This window comes from Bubalus kerabau, chromosome 3 (genome assembly GCF_029407905.1).
Source record: "Bubalus kerabau isolate K-KA32 ecotype Philippines breed swamp buffalo chromosome 3, PCC_UOA_SB_1v2, whole genome shotgun sequence".
NCBI classification, from domain to species: Eukaryota; Metazoa; Chordata; class Mammalia; order Artiodactyla; family Bovidae; genus Bubalus; species Bubalus kerabau.
Genome location: NC_073626.1, coordinates 21,042,421 through 21,058,769, shown reverse-complemented (window position 1 = coordinate 21,058,769; position 16,349 = coordinate 21,042,421). Strand labels below are relative to the sequence as shown.

Sequence of the window (16,349 nt, the reverse complement as noted above, 5' to 3'; positions counted from 1 at the left end):
TGAAGCATCAGGTTGTCACCTATTTCTCCTTGACTTTTATGATGACTAGAGGTTCTTGCCTGGAGAATCCCAGGGATGGGGGAGCCTGGTGGGCTGCCGTCTATGGGGTCGCACAGAGTCGGACATGACTGAAGCAACTTAGCAGCAGCAGCAGAGATAAATCGGGAAGAAAATGAAATCCACCATAGAATCCTATATGAAATCTAAGAATCCATAAATATGAGTGTAAAAGAGAGCCATTACTGGTCAGTACGGGCAAGATGCACAACATTTGTCTTCGATCACGCAAAGGCATTTCCGAGGCTGTCTCCATGGCAATGTTGCAAAAACAGTGCGGTGCTTATGAGCAATGCAGCTCCTGCCGTGACTCGGATTCGAACCAAGGTTGCTGCAGCCACAACGCAGAGTACTAACCACTATACGATCACGGAAAGCCATGAAGACAAACACCTGCCTCTGGGCTGTACCTATGCTCTTTTCACAGGAACATCCATTCCCATCATCCATAGAAACAGGCCCTTTGGTTCCCGTCCTTATTTAGAAATGCCTTCCCAGTTAATTGCCTTATTCTCTCCTCCACTTTCCAACATCTTGCCCCTGGCAAACAAACCAAAAGGAACAAAAATTGTTTCACTCCGTGCAATTTTTCAAACATGATGGTTCCTCTCCTGGTTGCTAACACTTGTGGAATCACTACTCTCACTTCCACTTCTAATCCATGTACGTTTCTTGCTTAGTTTTACAAAGCGTGGTCCTCAGACCTCCAGCTATGAAACAGAGAGGGTGGTTGCTTCGAAGTGAATCTTACTGGTTCCCATTTTTGGCCAAACTGGTCAGAATCTTTGGGTGCTTGGTGTGTAATCTGGCCTCATACCAGGTGCCAGAAGTCAGTTCAAGGCAACGAAAATGGATTGATTCTGCCCATAGCTCTGAGTTCAGCCCCACCAGGACTCATCCCGCCCAGTTGAAACCGTCAGAAAGTGTGGTGTCTCAGGTGCTCACATCTTATTGAAACTACTTTCTCCATTTACCTAGGTTTAGGTTGCAAGAGGGGAAAGTGCTTCTTGTGTGGCCTGGAAGCTCTATGGTCCACCCCTACCCCCTCACAGAAGGCTCTGCGAACATTGACCCTAGAGTCAGAGTCCTGGAGTGCTCCTTCCTTGATAGGAAATGATTTCCCTTCTTCTCTATACCTGGTTAAATTTCATTCCTGCTTCATTCAGCTTTCCACTGAATTTATTGGGGAAGCTTTTCCTGACTTCCTGTCTTCATACAACATATTCCTCTCAGTCTAAGTCAAATTTTATTTGCTCTGTTCCATGATCCTTTTTTTTTTTTTTTTTGGCTTTTCCATCCATGTCCCTATATCAGTTTCTTATGATTAATTAGTTACTGGAGTTATTCTAAATTAATGTCAGTCTCCTCCCTTCGTCCCTCCCTGCCCTCACTGTGTTCCAAGAGGAGATAACTGTCTTGTTCAATAGTTTATCACCAGGGCTCCATGTTAAGTTCTTTATGAATATTGTTTGGCCCCACAATGAATGAATTAATATGCAGGGATTCCAATCCAATGCTTTATGGAAGCAGTCTCCCAACAGTATGTGGCCAAGCACATGACTTTATTGTGTGTGGAGGACATTATCAGGTAGGGCTGTGGGGAGGAAAGGATGGATAGAAAATGAAAGCAAAGAGTTCATATAACAGCAGCTGTCCATAAAAAGCTTCTCAGCAGAGCCAAAATGATGTCCTTAATTTTCTGAGGTTTTCTTTGTCTCCTTCCTTCTAGATCACCCAAAGCCATCCTAATTACTGGCAGGTTTGCTGAAGAATTCCCAGTATTAATTTGATCTGGGAGGAGAGCTAGGGATTTTCTCAGTCTCAAGGAAATGAGCTCAGTTAAGTTGAAGGAAAGAAAATGCTGCTCTACAGAGAATAAAGGGTGCTTATGTCTCAGGCTTGTGTGAGTTGGACCTCTCCTTCCTTTCTTTCCCTCAGGGACTTTCTCTCACCCTATTTAGAAAGCACCCTATTTATGGACACAAGTGCTTTTCCTTTTTTTCCGCTGTGGTGTTTTTAGCAATGGGATTGATTTGCATGTGGTTCCCTATACAGAGAGAGAAAACCTAATCCTGTTGCTAGTCCGTGGTGGGGCGCAAAGCCTAGAAAATGGCCTCTTTTCTTGTGCTTTTTATTTCTAAAAGCCTTTCTGAGGGTTCTGTCTGACACATTTACTACGGTGATTCTAAGCAGGATAAAGAGGGTGGCCTATGCAACTTCCTAGCTCTATGCTTATCAATGCCATGGACTTTTCTACTTCTGATCTTCATAAGTTTTCTATAAAAAGTAAACTTAAAACTTTCTTACTCAGCATAGCTCCAGGAATCCTACCATCTCCCTTTCCTATATTATTAAAAAAAAAATCTCTGTAAGGGGCATTTCCTGGTGGTCCAGTAGGTAGGTTCCTCTGCCCTTTCTAAATCTAACTTGTACATCTGGAAGTTCTTGGTTCTCGTACTGTTGAAGCCTAGCTTGAAGGATTTTGAGTGGGATTTGATTACAGAACTTCCACAGGACTGAGAAACAGAGACTCCTGGAGGGCACAAGCAAAACCCTGTGTGCACCAGGACCAAGGAGAAAGGAACAGTGACCCCACAAGAGACTGAGCCAGACTTGCCTGTGAGTGTTTGGGAGTCTCTGGCGGAGATGTGGGTTGACAGTGGCCTGTCTCAGGGTCAGGGGCACTGGCAGCAGCAGTCCTGGGAGGCGGTTGCCATTACCTGTACCACAGAGCGTGTAGTCTACTATAGTGACTGCAAAGTCTAGGACTGGGCTGCCTCAGGCCAAACTACAGGGAGGTAGCAGAGTCCCAGCCATCAGGGGAAAATTGGATTGAAGATTTACTGAGCATGGCCCTGCCCACCAGAGCAAGACCCAGTTTTCCCCACAGCCAGTCTCTCCCATCAGGAAGCTTGTATGAACTTCTTATCTTCACCCATCAGAGGGCAGATAGACTGAAAACCACAATGAGAGAAAACTAACCGAAATGATCACATGGATCACAGCCTTGTGTAACTCAGTGAGAAAACTGTGTTGCTGCCTCTCCTTCAACCAATTCTTTTTTATAACCTCTTGGTAAACTCCCTATGACCAGTTAACAAAGGGTTAACAATCCTGGGCCTGTTTTGATTGACTTTGTAGAGCATTTTGGCACTAGTAGAACTGGATGGCTGTGTACTGCAACTTATACCTCCAACTTAGAGATGGAGGCCTTGAGGGGAGAGGGAGAGAGGGACAGTGAGCCCGTAAATATGGCATGGTTAGTTTATGGGCAGGGTAATTTCATAGGCTAATGAGTGGATTATTCCAATTATTTTGGGAAAAGGGCAGAGATTTCCAGGAATTGGGCCACCACCCACTTTTTGACCTTTGTTAGCCTCAGAACTGTCTTTGTGGCTCAGCTGGTAAAGAATCTGCCTGTAGTGCAGGAGACCCTGGTTCAATCCCTGGGTTAGGAAGATCCCCTGGGGAAGGGAAAGGTTACCTACTCCAGCATTCTGGCCTGGAGAATTCCATGGACTGTATAGTCCATGGGGTCACAAAGGCTATCCACTCCAGTATTTTGGTCTGGAGAATTTCACGAACTGTGTAGTCCATAGGGTCACAGAGTCGGACCTGACTGAGTGACTTTCACTTCAGAACTGTCATGGCGCTAGTGGGTGTGTCATTTAACTGTTAAAATATTACAATGAGCATATGAGGCTCAAAGTCTGCTGGAAGTTGAATCTTCTGCCATCTTTGGATCCCGTTGGTTCTAACCAGTCTTTGTCATGTCTTATGGCTATGTCATTCTTTTAAAGGCTGTGCCCTACCCTCTTCCTTCCAAGGATCTGGAGAAGGGAGAGAAGCCCAGTGGAACTCTCATCAGTTCAGTTCAGCCACTCAGTCATGTCCAACTCTTTGCAACCCCATGGCCTGCAGCATGCTAGGCTTCCCTGTCCATCACCAACTCCTGGAGCTTACTCAAATTCATGTCCATCAAGTCGGTGATGCCATCCATCCATCCATCCATCTCATCCTTTGTTGTCCCCTTCTTCTCTTGCCTTCAATCTTTCCCAGCATCAAGGTCTTTTCTGATGACCCTCTCATATTCCTTATAATTGTTCTATATCACCTTCCATTTGCAATGACTGAGGGAGGCATCTAAAATCTTATTGGAGTACATGGAATTAGTAAAGATTTATAGACAGTTTTCTCATTTTTCACAAAAGAAAACACATCTCTTTTAAATTCCCTCAAGGAAAACAAAGAAACAATACTAGCTATGCATGCTAAAGTCAGTTCTACAAATACTATCATAGATATGACTCAACATTGATATTTATATTCATCTTAATGTATGTCATAGACAAGCAAATGCAGTAGCCTGATCCCCACCAAGGAAAGACTTGCTGCCCAATTGCAGAGTGCACTTAGTAGATAGGCGCAGTTCTTGTCTCCTTCAGTGTTCCTAGAGTTTCAGAGTTCCACCCAACTCAAGGCACGCCCTTTCCTAGTGCAGTCCACATCAGTGGCAAAGCAAGGTGGGGAAGTAAAACCTGATCCTGGGACATTTTCACCCAAAGTGGGGCAACTCTGAAAGGTAATACAGGTTCCATTGCTCCCCATGTTTGTCTGGCCTGTATTACAGTTTGACATCCTCTGTCCAATCCTAGTTCCTTCCTCTACCAATGTTGGTCCCTAATAAACGTCTTGCACCCCAAACTGTCTGAAGCATCTGCTTCTAGAGAACCCAACCCGCACCACTATATCATCATAGTTTTTTTTCCTTGGCCTTTTGCATTTTACTATCATTTCATTCAAAAAGGCTTCTGCAAAGACTAGGAGTAGCAAATAAATCCTGTACTGAATTATAAAGAATGTTCTCCAAAATCTTTCAGTTTTTGAACCACATAATAAGGTGAGGTCAATACTATTTCTATGGTGTCTTTTTTTTTTTTTAAGTGTGTTGGATTTCATACTTTTTCTATTTAGCTAAATTGTATTATCAAATTTATTATCTCAAGAGATCAGGGTTGCTGTTGTTTTTGATTACTTATACACATTAAGTTGCACAGCCAAAGTCCTATATTATAGTGGCCCTCCCCCTTCAAGTTCATAACCTCATGGGCCTTCCGGTTATTCCCAAGAAAAACATATTTTCTGTCTTAAGGCTTTTGCACTTTGTTATTTCTACTTGAAATTCTCTTTTTCTAATATCTGTCTTGTTTATTTTTCAATTTATGTAGGTCTCTGATCAGGTAACTCCTTTAAAAGAGGTTATCTCCACTTATCTAAAATGAGTTCCCATTATTCTCTATGACTTATCTCCTCCCTGTGTTCTTCGCAGCAATATTGTATTACATATTTACGTGTTTGCTTGTGGCTCCCTCACCTAGTGGTCGACCAGTGGTGAAGAACTTGTCTGCCAAAGTAGGGGACCTAAGAAAGATCACTGGGTTCGATCACTGGGTGGGAAAGATGCCCTGGAAGACAGCATGGCAACCCACTCCAGTATTCTTGCCTGGAGAATCTCATGGACTGAGACTTGTAGGCTAAGTTCATGGGGTCGCAGTCGTAGACTGAAGCGACAGCACGCACAAACAAAATTCAGATAACTTTCAGGGAGGCAGATTTTGAGTCGCATTGACTGTCTACACAGGAGTTCATTAAACGAATATATGTATCCCAAAGAAATAGGTTCAAGGATTTATACGAGATTAAGAAAATACTGTATGATTTTAATCGACGAGCTAATTTTCCATTAGGATAAATCCTCAAAAAAATGAAAGCACAACTCAAGAATTTCACATAATAAAAACTATTTTTTAGTTAGGTCACTTATTCAAAATGTTCTCAAAGGATTTTTTCTACTATACTCTATACTGCTGAATGTCTCCTAAAAGTTAACCAGTGCCTCCCACATTGACTACGTAAGAACACTACTAGGCAACATTAGGGTTATCTGGTTTCAAGAAGTTACCTGTTGATTCACCTCCTAGCTTCCAAGTAAGCTTCTTGTGAACATACTAGTCCACGTGAACGTCAATTCAGACCATATTTTAAAACGCCATCAGAATTGCTCCACAGCCTCAGTTAAGCATCTTGTAACTTTATCACTCAAAATACACAGTAATCACAGCCTTTTCTTTGACAATGTAGGTTGGCTCTGAAAAGAGCCGTTGTTTTTTTCACCTTTCCTAACCTCTTTATTTGGCCTTGTGATGGCTCTCAGTTTTCTTAGGTAGTAGCACAGCCTGGATGTTGGGTAAAACACCACCCTGAGCAATGGTGACCTTCCCCAGCAGCTTGTTGAGTTCTTCATCGTTGCGGATGGCCAGCTGCAAGTGACGCGGAATGATTCGCGTTTTCTTGTTGTCGCGGGCCGCATTGCCCGCCAGCTCTAGGATCTCGGCCGTCAGATACTCCAGCACCGCTGCCAGATACACCGGGGCCCCGGCACCTACCCGCTCGGCATAGTTACCTTTGCGGAGCAAGCGGTGTACGCGGCCTACGGGGAACTGGAGCCCAGCCCGCGAGGAACGGGTCTTAGCTTTAGCACGAGCCTTGCCTCCTTGCTTGCCACGTCCAGACATTTCGGAATCTACAGCTGCAGCACAGACAAACTTGCTAATGTAAATTTCCAAGTGCAGCGCCTTTTATAAGCCTAATTGGGCGCGAAAAATAAGACGTGTCATTGGTTAGGTAAGTGGGTTCATTTTAACCAATGGGAATGAGAGATTGGTATTCTTCCGTTCTGATTGGGCATAACTCATTTATGACGTCTTTTTCAACCACCACCAATAGACTAAGACTTTAACCTATGACCTTATTTGCATAAGAGGTTCTATATAAAAGAGGCATTTTGCCTTTCTTGTCACTTTTTTCTGGTTTGCGTTTTAGGCTTCGGTGTAAGTCTGTACAATCATGCCGGAACCAGCGAAGTCCGCTCCGGCCCCGAAAAAGGGCTCCAAAAAGGCGGTCACCAAGGCACAGAAGAAAGACGGCAAGAAGCGCAAGCGTAGCCGCAAGGAGAGCTACTCCGTGTACGTGTACAAGGTGCTGAAGCAGGTCCACCCGGACACTGGCATCTCGTCAAAGGCTATGGGCATCATGAATTCCTTCGTCAACGACATCTTCGAGCGCATCGCGGGCGAGGCGTCGCGCCTGGCGCATTATAACAAGCGCTCGACCATCACATCCAGGGAGATCCAGACGGCTGTGCGCCTACTGCTGCCTGGGGAGCTGGCCAAGCACGCGGTGTCCGAGGGTACCAAGGCCGTCACCAAGTACACCAGCGCCAAGTAAAGTTGTCCAGCAACCGTTCTTAGACCAACCACAAAGGCTCTTTTAAGAGCCACTAAGTTGTCAATATAAGGAACTGGAAACACTTATTCCACTTTTCTTTGTAGCACCGCATTGTTCTTGGTAAACACTGGCCGTTATCGCTAAATCTTGTGTTCTGTGAATGGTGTTATTTTGGGCCTTTCAATGAAAACTTAAGGGCCCTGAAAAGGGCCTTGGAGTTAAGGTCAAACTTTTTTCCTTCAGCCGCCGAAGCCATAGAGGGTGCGTCCTTGGCGCTTGAGCGCGTAGACCACGTCCATGGCGGTGACAGTCTTAAGCTTGGCGTGCTCGGTGTAGGTAACTGCATCCCGGATCACATTCTCCAGGAACAATTTCAGCACCCCGCGGGTTTCGTCGTAGATGAGGCCGGAGATGCGTTTGACTCCTCCACGCCGAGCTAGGCGGCGGATAGCGGGCTTAGTGATGCCCTGGATATTGTCTCGCAAACCTTTGCGGTGACGCTTGGCGCCCCCCTTCCCCAAACCCTTTCCACCCTTACCACGTCCAGACATTTCGAGACCGGAGAGCAGGAAAGTACTTTCAGTTTGTCGTAGCCCCCTTTAATGCGTAGAGTCTGCGGACCAGAATGAAAACCCAAAGTGCTTTGGCGGGAAGCCCTCTGGGTTGGGGAGGGTTCTTAAAGAAACAAGCCAGCCATATTACTCCCTTTCTGTTCTTTCAGTGAATTCTTTTGATTCCTCAAGGCCTAGGCTGTATATCTTCCCCTTTTCTCATTTAATGTGTTTCTCTCCTCATCCTCGTTAAATAACAAAACCTTAACCTTGTAGATGACACATAAAACCACAGAATAAAATATTCTGCTTTTCTCTACTTTCTCTAATAGTATTTGCATAATGTTATATCTTGTTTTTCTCCTAATATATGAAGGAAACATAACTAACTTCCAGAAATAGAACAAGATGTTCTAATAAAATAGAGAATTTTGAGACCTTCCAGGTGTGTTGCTAAATTCTCTTTTCAGTGTCAATTTTCATTTTTAATGTTTCTATTATTTTGCTGATAATGTATAGAACCGTTAAAAAGAAAAAAACGAACTCTGCAATGATCTAGATTTGGTTTGTGTAGATAATTAACGTTTAAGAAATTAACCAGCTGGCTAATAAGTATAACGTAATAAATGCTTTCTCCACTGATAGGAGGAACTTAATTGATCGTTTATTGAGTATTCCACTTAAAATTATTTCTAGAGTTTTTACTGTTCAGATCAGTCTATGATAGCGCTCTAGGGTTTTAATTCTTTGTAATGTTGAAATATAAGTATTTGCCAGTGAATTCATACCTCACAATTGTTTATTTCAAGTTAAATTTTACTATTATACTATTCTTCAAAAATCATTTTATCTAGCTGCAAGAATGAAATTCTTTTAGTACTCTTAACTGTATTAAATCTATACATTTGTTAGGGTAAATTTGTTATTTTTTAAATAGTTTGTCCTCCTAATCGGAAAAATACTGAATCCGAGTCTTTAAATGTCTTGTAGATGTTTTTCTAGGTAACATAATTTTTAAAAAGTTTACGTTCATTACTTAGAAGAGCAGTTAATTTTTCATTAGTGAATAGTACAAAATTCAAATATAGAGAAAAGAAAGTCTACCTTTGTCTTTCTAAGAAAGTCTTTATAAAAAAAGATTATGTATTTTAAACATTCCTGTTTATACATGCTTAATTTAAAATATATTTATAATTTAACTATTGCTTAAATTCTGAGAAATTTTAATCCCTTCTTTCAGCATTAACATGTAATCCCATTGTTATTCAATGATTTTTTTACTTTCCTTTATTTCAGTGAGTTACTTTTAGAAGCTTGCATTATAGAATTTTCAAAGGACTCCTATAAACTATCAATGTTATGAAAATAAAAACTTTTGAAACAACAAAACTGATTCAAACAACAGGAACAAAATTCAGTATATTTTATAGAGAGGGTAGATAGCTAGTATAGGTGAATTTAAGTTAATTTAAGGGCAAATACAAATTGAAAATAAGAGGCTTAATTATCTGTCCCTTCCTTTTCCTTTTTCAAAAATTTTTTCTCTGTCCTTTTCAAAGGTATGTAAATTTTCTTAATGGCTAAAAACACCCTTTGGCTAGCCTCCTGTCTCAAGAATGTTTCCTCAAGGACCTTAGAGTCCTCTTTTTGAAATGTAATCAACAAGGGAAAGTGCTCTGTTTCCCAGTTTTCTGACTCCAGATTGCAAAGCCTACTAATGTAATGGATATACCCTCTTACCTATGTAACAGGTTTTTTTTTTCCCCTCTTTTGAAATCTCTTTAATAAAACATTGCCTGTGTTGAGCACAATGTTTTAAATAAACATGAAGCTTAGTCTATAATAAATTTTCTCTTCTTTTGTTTTAAATTATATTTTCCCAACATTAGTTAACTGGAATATATTTTACAAACCCTTCTCTACTTTAAAAAAATCAGTAAAATTCCCACCAACTACTAGCCTCTCTCCCTATCTGATTTCATGAGTTTTTGCATAACAGCTAGTGATTGTAAGACTAGTAATGAATGTATATGTGAAAAGTTTGTCAGATTCTTTATAATTTCTGAAATTGAGGGACAAAGGTTTATTATTCTATAAAGATACAATGTATTATAAAAATACAATGCTCTTCCTATTGTATAGTTTTTATACAATACTATGTTTAAAAAATACATAGTAACTGACTTAATAGGTCAAGATAAACTTTAGTTTAAATCAAGTATTTTCTTTATATCTTTATGTTCTTTCACAGTTGAAGTGTAGCTGAACATGCTACCCCAAACTATGCCACCCCTCTTGTCATAAGGATTATTTTGAACTAATTATTTTTGAGAAACAGCATAGACAGGAGAATTTCTGAAAACAAAAATTATACTTTTGTAAGAGACACTTATAGAGGAAAGTTCCACTTATATCTCCCTCTCCATACTAAGCAGAGAAGGATGATTCTAAATTGTAAAAAAAAAAAGGATTCTGGGACAAAGCACCCACTTTAATCTGCATTGTGTTTAGTGGCTTCAGTCATGCCTGACTCTTTGCAACCCCATGGACCGGAGCCCACCAGCCTCGGTCCATGAGAGTTTCCCTGCAAGAATACTGGAGTGGGTTGCTATGCCCTTCTCCAGGGGATCCTCCAGACCCAGGTATCAAACCTGCATCTCCTGCATTGCAGGTGAGCCACTGGGGAGGTCCCTTACCTTTGTTTACGATGCATTTTTTGGGAAAACTTCTAATGGCAACCGTGCCCCAAACCCCTGCCCTCATACAACTTTGTTTTGTCTTTCATTTCAGTCCCCAAAGGTGTTCAATCTACTGTACGATTGAGCTTATTTCATGTTAGCAAGGTTACGCTCAAAATCCTTCAAGCTAGGCTTCAACGGTACATGAACCAAGAACTTCCAGATGTACACACTGGCTTTCAAAGAGGCAGAGAAACCAGAAATCAAATTGCAAATATTCGTTGGATCATGGAGAAAGCAAGAGAGTTCCAGAAAAACATCTACTTTTGTTTCATTGACTATACCAAAGCCTTTGACTGTGTGGATCACAACAAACTATAGAGAATTCTTCAGGAGAGGGGAAAATAAGACCACCTTAGCTGTCTCTGAGAAACCTATATGCAAATCAAGAAGCAACAGTTAGAACTGAACACAGAACAACAGACTGGTTCAAAACTGGGAAAGAAATATGACAAGGCTGTATATTGCTTATTTAACTTCTATGCAGAGTACATCATGTGAAATGCCAGGCTGGACAAATCACAAGCTGGAGTCAAGATTGCCAGGAGAAATATCAACAACCTCAGACATGAAGATTATACCACTCTAACAGAAAGTGAAGAACTAAAGAACCTCCTGAAGAGGGTGAAAGAGTATAGTGGAAAAGATGGCTTAAAACTCAACATACAAAAAACTAAATCATGGCATCTGGTACCATCACTGACAGATTTTATTTTCTTGGGCTCCAAAATCACTGAGGATGGTGACTGGAGCCATGAAATTAAAAGACATTTACTCCTTGGAAAAAAAGCTATGACAAACCTAGACAGCATATTAAAAAGCAGAGACATCACTTTGCCAACAAAAGACTGCATAGTCAAGCTATGGTTTTTCCAGTAGTCATGTATGTATGTGAGAGTTGGACCATAAAGAACGCTGAGCACCAAAGAATTGATGCTTTTAAAACTGTTGTCCTGGAGAGCCTTGAGAGTCCCTTGGACTGCAAGGAGATCAAATCAGTTAATCCTAAAGGAAATCAACCCTGAATATTCATTGGAAGGCTGATGCTGAAGCTCCAATACTTTGGCCATTTGATGTGAAGAGCTGACTCACTGGAAAGAATCCTGGTGCTGGGAAAGACTGAAGGCAAAAGGAGAAGGAGGAGACCAAGGATGAGATGGTTAGACGGTATCAATGGATATGAATTTGAGAAAACTGAAGGAAATAGCAGAGGTCAGAGGAGCCTGGTGTGCTACAGTCAATTGGGTGGCAAAGATTCAGATTTGACTTAGCAGTTGAACAACAACAAAGATCATATGTAAGGTGGTGGCTTGGGTCATCTTGAGGAGCTTACTCATTTTTCCTAAGTGTCTCTCATATACACATGAGGTATACATGTTAATAAAAATTTGGTGATTTTGAACTTGTCTTATAGGAAGTCTCAGCCAAGAATTCAAAGGGAAAAATATTTTCTCCCCTCTCCTACACAGTATGAATCAAATCCAGCAGCAAACTATTGGTCACACTTGTGAAATATATCTATACCAAACCATCATCTATTGTCCCCAGTTTAGGCCAAACCGCCATTATCTCTCAAAAAGACCATTGCAATAGCTTCCTAATTTATATCATTACTTCTAAACTTTGTATTCACCATATAATTGCCTTAGTGAGCTTTCAAAGAAATACAAATTAGGTTATGCCATTCCTTCATTCAAAACCCTTAGAATGATTTATAAAAACATAACATAGCATATAAAACCTACATGATCATAAAGCCCTGCATGATCTGATCTCTTCCTGTCTCTGTGAACTCCCTTTCTACCCTTGTTTTCTCTGCTCTTGATCTTCCTTAAATATTCTTGATCTTAAACTTGGTCTTTATCTTCTTATCTCAAAATGAATAGATGCCCAAACTGTCTGTATACTTACAAACATAAGAAAAAAATGTTTAACTACATTATTAACCCAGAAATTTGGATTTGAAATGAAAAAAAAAAAAACAACACAAACCTTAAAAGTTATTGCAATGGTGGCGGTCCCCATGGCCTGTGGTCCGCCAGGCTCCTCTTCAGGGTATTTCCCAGGCAAGCATACTGGAGTGGGTTGACATTTCCTTCTTCAGGGGATCTGTATTGTAATGAAAGAGCTTTAATTTACTTTAAATTTTTGTTTAGAAATATTCTTTGTGTATCATTTATAAATATAAGGCTGAGTTCAGATTTTTTATTAATACAGACAATAGTATAAATCAACAAAATAGTAGTTGGTGTTGAAGGATAGAATAGGCCACCCCACGATACTTCATTTAGCACAAAGATTGATTTGCCCAAGTGAAGCATTTGAGATGAAGCAGATCCAAGAGGTCTTCTTGCCTTCCTTTGATTTTCCTAAAAGTTGGACACAAATTGACAGAGATGTCCCTCCTGTCTACCAGGAAGGACAATTTTAATCCCAATAGACAATGGAGAAGGTATCAATTTAAATATGCCTAAAAGAATCTACTCTTGTTTCCCTGGTGACCTCCTCATAACTGACCTCCTCACATCTTCAACAGAAAATAGTATTTATGGTGGAGTTCTTTTTTTTTTTGTCCATACCTCATAAGTTCGAGGGATCTTAGTTCCCCAATAAGGGATTGAATTTGCGTTATCAGCAGTGAAAGCCTCCAGAGAACTCCTGGCCTTCTAAGGCACCTTGGGAGGTATTCATTTTTCCCTGGGTTTCTTCCATGTTTACATGAGGTACACATGTTAAGAAACTTGTTTTTCTCTTTAGAATTTGTCTTTTATTACAAGACTTGTTACTTGAAAACTGGGTTTTGCCCCTTGGTGGGTATCAAACCAAAAGGTACAACCAAGCCAAAGATCAGAAGGAAGAAAGGATTTATTATTAAAAGCAGCAACTATAGAGAACACCAGGGATATTCCCAAAGCAGTTTCTCCCTGAACAGCAAAATTGGGGGTTTTAAGCCAAGGGAACATGCATATTCATGAAGGGTCTGGAGCAGAGGAGAAATCAGCATAGAACTGGGGCAAAGGTTGATAGAGTCTAAGCTTTAGTTGATTCAAGTCACCAGGGGCAAAATTATCATTCCATCCTCCACCTAGGTGGGGTCCTTCCTGCAGAACTCAAAGACTATCAGATTATCTATATGCCTTGAGGAGGAACTAGAACTTTGTTTTATTGCTGAACTGTTATCTCTTTATTGCTTTTCCTTTATTCCTGCATTCTCTTACTTCTGCTTCAGATCATTGATTACTGAGACTGTTAAACGACAACCATTGCCACTAAGCATATATAAAAAAATGATTTTGGCCAAAATGGCTTATGTCACAAAACCATTCCTGGGAAATTCTGGTGATCCAGTGGTTAGGACTCCTCTCTTTCACTGTCGAGTTCAATTCCTGATAGAGGAATTAAGATCCCACAAACTGCAGGGTGACGCCAAGAAAGAGAGAGAGAGTGACAAAGCCATTCTTGGTTCTTTCTGAGGAACCCCTAACCCATCTGCTTACAGGCTCTCTGTCAAAAACTCACAAGGGTGGGGAAAAGTAACTCCCCCCCTCCCTACAATTGGAAGACATATTTAAACACAATTGAATAATGAATGAAATCACTTGGGTTACATAGCTTCTGAACAGCCTGTTAAAAGTCTAACATTTTACTTTTTTGATAAGCCATTTCAGTGTCTAGGATTGCTAGATATTGTCAACATGTATTTCAATAAGTCTTACTTATGTTAATACCAGGATTTTAAACATACAATAATAGTATGAGTGAGGTATTAGTAGACTATGCTAAAAAATTCCACGTAGGAAGAAGCAATTTCAGTGAAAAAAATAAGTTGAAAAAGAATCAGCTCAACTGACCAAATTTTACACTAAGGGTTTTTGACCTGGAATCCATATATGCCACTATATGAAACTAAAAGTTTTCCTAAGTTTTGTATTTTTCTACCATTCAACATTATTAACAAATGTCAAGCTCTTTTACAGAAAATATGGGTGGCCCTGAAAAGAGCCTTTAGTTTGGACTCATCGGAGTTGCTATAATCCAAGCAACTACTTGCCCTTGGCCTTGTGGTGGCTCTCGGTCTTCTTGGGCAGCAGCACCGCCTGGATGTTCGGCAGGACGCCGCCCTGAGCGATGGTGACTTTGCCCAGCAGCTTGTTGAGCTCCTCGTCGTTGCGGATGGCCAGCTGTAGGTGACGCGGGATAATACGGGTCTTCTTGTTGTCCCGGGCCGCGTTGCCCGCCAGCTCCAGGATCTCGGCCGTCAGGTACTCCAGCACCGCCGCCAGGTACACTGGCGCGCCGGCCCCGACCCGCTCGGCATAGTTACCCTTGCGGAGCAGCCGGTGAACACGGCCCACAGGGAACTGGAGCCCAGCTCGCGAGGAGCGTGTCTTGGCTTTGGCACGAGCCTTGCCGCCTTGTTTACCTCGCCCAGACATTATAAGCTTAACTTCACCCCAAACGGTTACCGAAATAATGAAATTATAAGGGTAGCATTTTTTTTTATAGTCCTCATTAGGCGCGAAAAAAAAGACACGTCATTGGTTAGGAGTGTGGCTTCATTTTAGCCAATGGGAATGCGAATTGGTATTCTTGCGTTCTAATTGGGCAGAACTAATTTCTGACGTATTCTGGAACAGCCATCAATAAGACTAAGACTTTAACGTATCACCTTATTTGCATATGAGGTTGTATATGAAAAGGACTTATCCTATCTTCTGTGAGTTCTTCCCGTGAACTTGTTTAGCCTGCTATTCGTCATGCCTGAACCGGCCAAGTCTGCTCCGGCCCCGAAGAAGGGCTCCAAGAAGGCGGTGACTAAGGCGCAGAAGAAGGACGGCAAGAAGCGCAAGCGCGGCCGCAAGGAAAGCTACTCTATCTACGTATACAAGGTGCTGAAGCAAGTCCACCCGGACACCGGCATCTCGTCCAAGGCCATGGGCATCATGAACTCCTTTGTGAACGACATTTTCGAGCGCATCGCGGGCGAGGCATCGCGCCTGGCGCATTACAACAAGCGCTCGACCATCACTTCCAGGGAGATCCAGACGGCCGTGCGCCTGTTGCTGCCCGGGGAGCTGGCCAAGCATGCGGTGTCCGAGGGCACCAAGGCTGTCACCAAGTACACTAGTGCCAAGTAAACTATGAGTCGGTTGCAAACGATTCTAACGGCTCTTTTAAGAGCCACCCATGTTCTCAAAGAAAGAGCTGATGCTTATTCTCCTGCCCTGGGTCTTTGTAATTCTTTACAGTATGTGGTCTGGGAGGTACAGCAGTTCCTGAACAATCTTAGGAGTTTTTGTCACAGTAAGCTCGCGACCCACTAATGACAATATAACGTTCCTGACCCTGGCAAAGCTCTGAAGTTCCTTCTGTAACCTTGGCTCCGATGTTTACTGTTACTCAGGAATTTCCTGCATGTAAAAAGAGCTTTGCTACTCGTTCTGATAACCATTAGGGTTAAGTAAGAGAGAACTTTAATTCATAACACATACTTCCTAGTCGCCGGTCTGGGACAAGGAGTTTTGAGTCCTGCCTGGGTGCAGAGGTTAGGCGGGAAATTTAAATTTGGCGGGCGAGCGCCAGCCCTTCCTCCCAGGTCCTGATTTGTTGCCGGCATCGGGGAAGGAACCGCTGGTTTCCGAGCGCGGGACATACCGACTAACTGCCGCCGAGCCCAGGCACTCACAAGCTCCTTGAATAAACATTTTCGGCTAGT

At 41.9% G+C, this 16,349-nt stretch overlaps 5 protein-coding genes across 8 annotated transcripts in view; 2 read left to right on the top strand and 3 right to left on the bottom strand.

The window, feature by feature from the left end:
* Positions 1-15,102, bottom strand: part of LOC129645570 (histone H2A type 1-H-like) — a 39,054-nt gene extending 23,952 nt beyond the window's left edge. For 3 of the 4 annotated variants that reach the window (XM_055570863.1, XM_055570865.1, XM_055570866.1), the window contains exons 1-2: positions 14,685-15,102; positions 12,626-12,742 (exon numbers count right to left, since the gene is read on the bottom strand). In XM_055570863.1, the coding sequence (XP_055426838.1) occupies positions 12,684-12,742; positions 14,685-15,069 (444 nt within the window). In that variant the 5' untranslated portion in view covers positions 15,070-15,102 and the 3' untranslated portion in view covers positions 12,626-12,683. Of the gene's footprint in view, positions 1-11,359; positions 11,753-12,625; positions 12,743-14,684 lie in introns of those variants that run through there. The other variant, XM_055570864.1, reaches the window with a different exon arrangement.
* LOC129645587 (histone H2A type 1-H) lies at positions 6,181-6,768 on the bottom strand. The gene has a single exon (XM_055570888.1). The coding sequence runs from the start codon at positions 6,630-6,632 to the stop codon at positions 6,246-6,248; it is 387 nt and encodes a 128-aa protein (XP_055426863.1). The 5' UTR covers positions 6,633-6,768; the 3' UTR covers positions 6,181-6,245.
* Positions 6,932-7,489, top strand: LOC129645593 (histone H2B type 1-K). Its single transcript, XM_055570895.1, has one exon. The coding sequence runs from the start codon at positions 6,964-6,966 to the stop codon at positions 7,342-7,344; it is 381 nt and encodes a 126-aa protein (XP_055426870.1). The 5' UTR covers positions 6,932-6,963; the 3' UTR covers positions 7,345-7,489.
* On the bottom strand, positions 7,584-8,915 carry LOC129645607 (histone H4-like). The gene has a single exon (XM_055570911.1). It carries the CDS (start codon positions 7,893-7,895, stop codon positions 7,584-7,586), a length of 312 nt encoding a protein of 103 aa, XP_055426886.1. The 5' UTR covers positions 7,896-8,915.
* Positions 15,103-15,318: 216 nt separating the features above from the next.
* Positions 15,319-16,349, top strand: LOC129645598 (histone H2B type 1-J-like). The gene has a single exon (XM_055570899.1). It carries the CDS (start codon positions 15,391-15,393, stop codon positions 15,769-15,771), a length of 381 nt encoding a protein of 126 aa, XP_055426874.1. The 5' UTR covers positions 15,319-15,390; the 3' UTR covers positions 15,772-16,349.

Bases quoted from the DNA above. Each gene is read 5' to 3' on its own strand.
- LOC129645598 (XM_055570899.1), top strand. From the start codon at position 15,391: ATGCCTGAACCGGCCAAGTCTGCTCCGGCCCCGAAGAAGGGCTCCAAG.
- LOC129645607 (XM_055570911.1), bottom strand. From the start codon at position 7,895: ATGTCTGGACGTGGTAAGGGTGGAAAGGGTTTGGGGAAGGGGGGCGCC.
- LOC129645593 (XM_055570895.1), top strand. From the start codon at position 6,964: ATGCCGGAACCAGCGAAGTCCGCTCCGGCCCCGAAAAAGGGCTCCAAA.
- LOC129645587 (XM_055570888.1), bottom strand. From the start codon at position 6,632: ATGTCTGGACGTGGCAAGCAAGGAGGCAAGGCTCGTGCTAAAGCTAAG.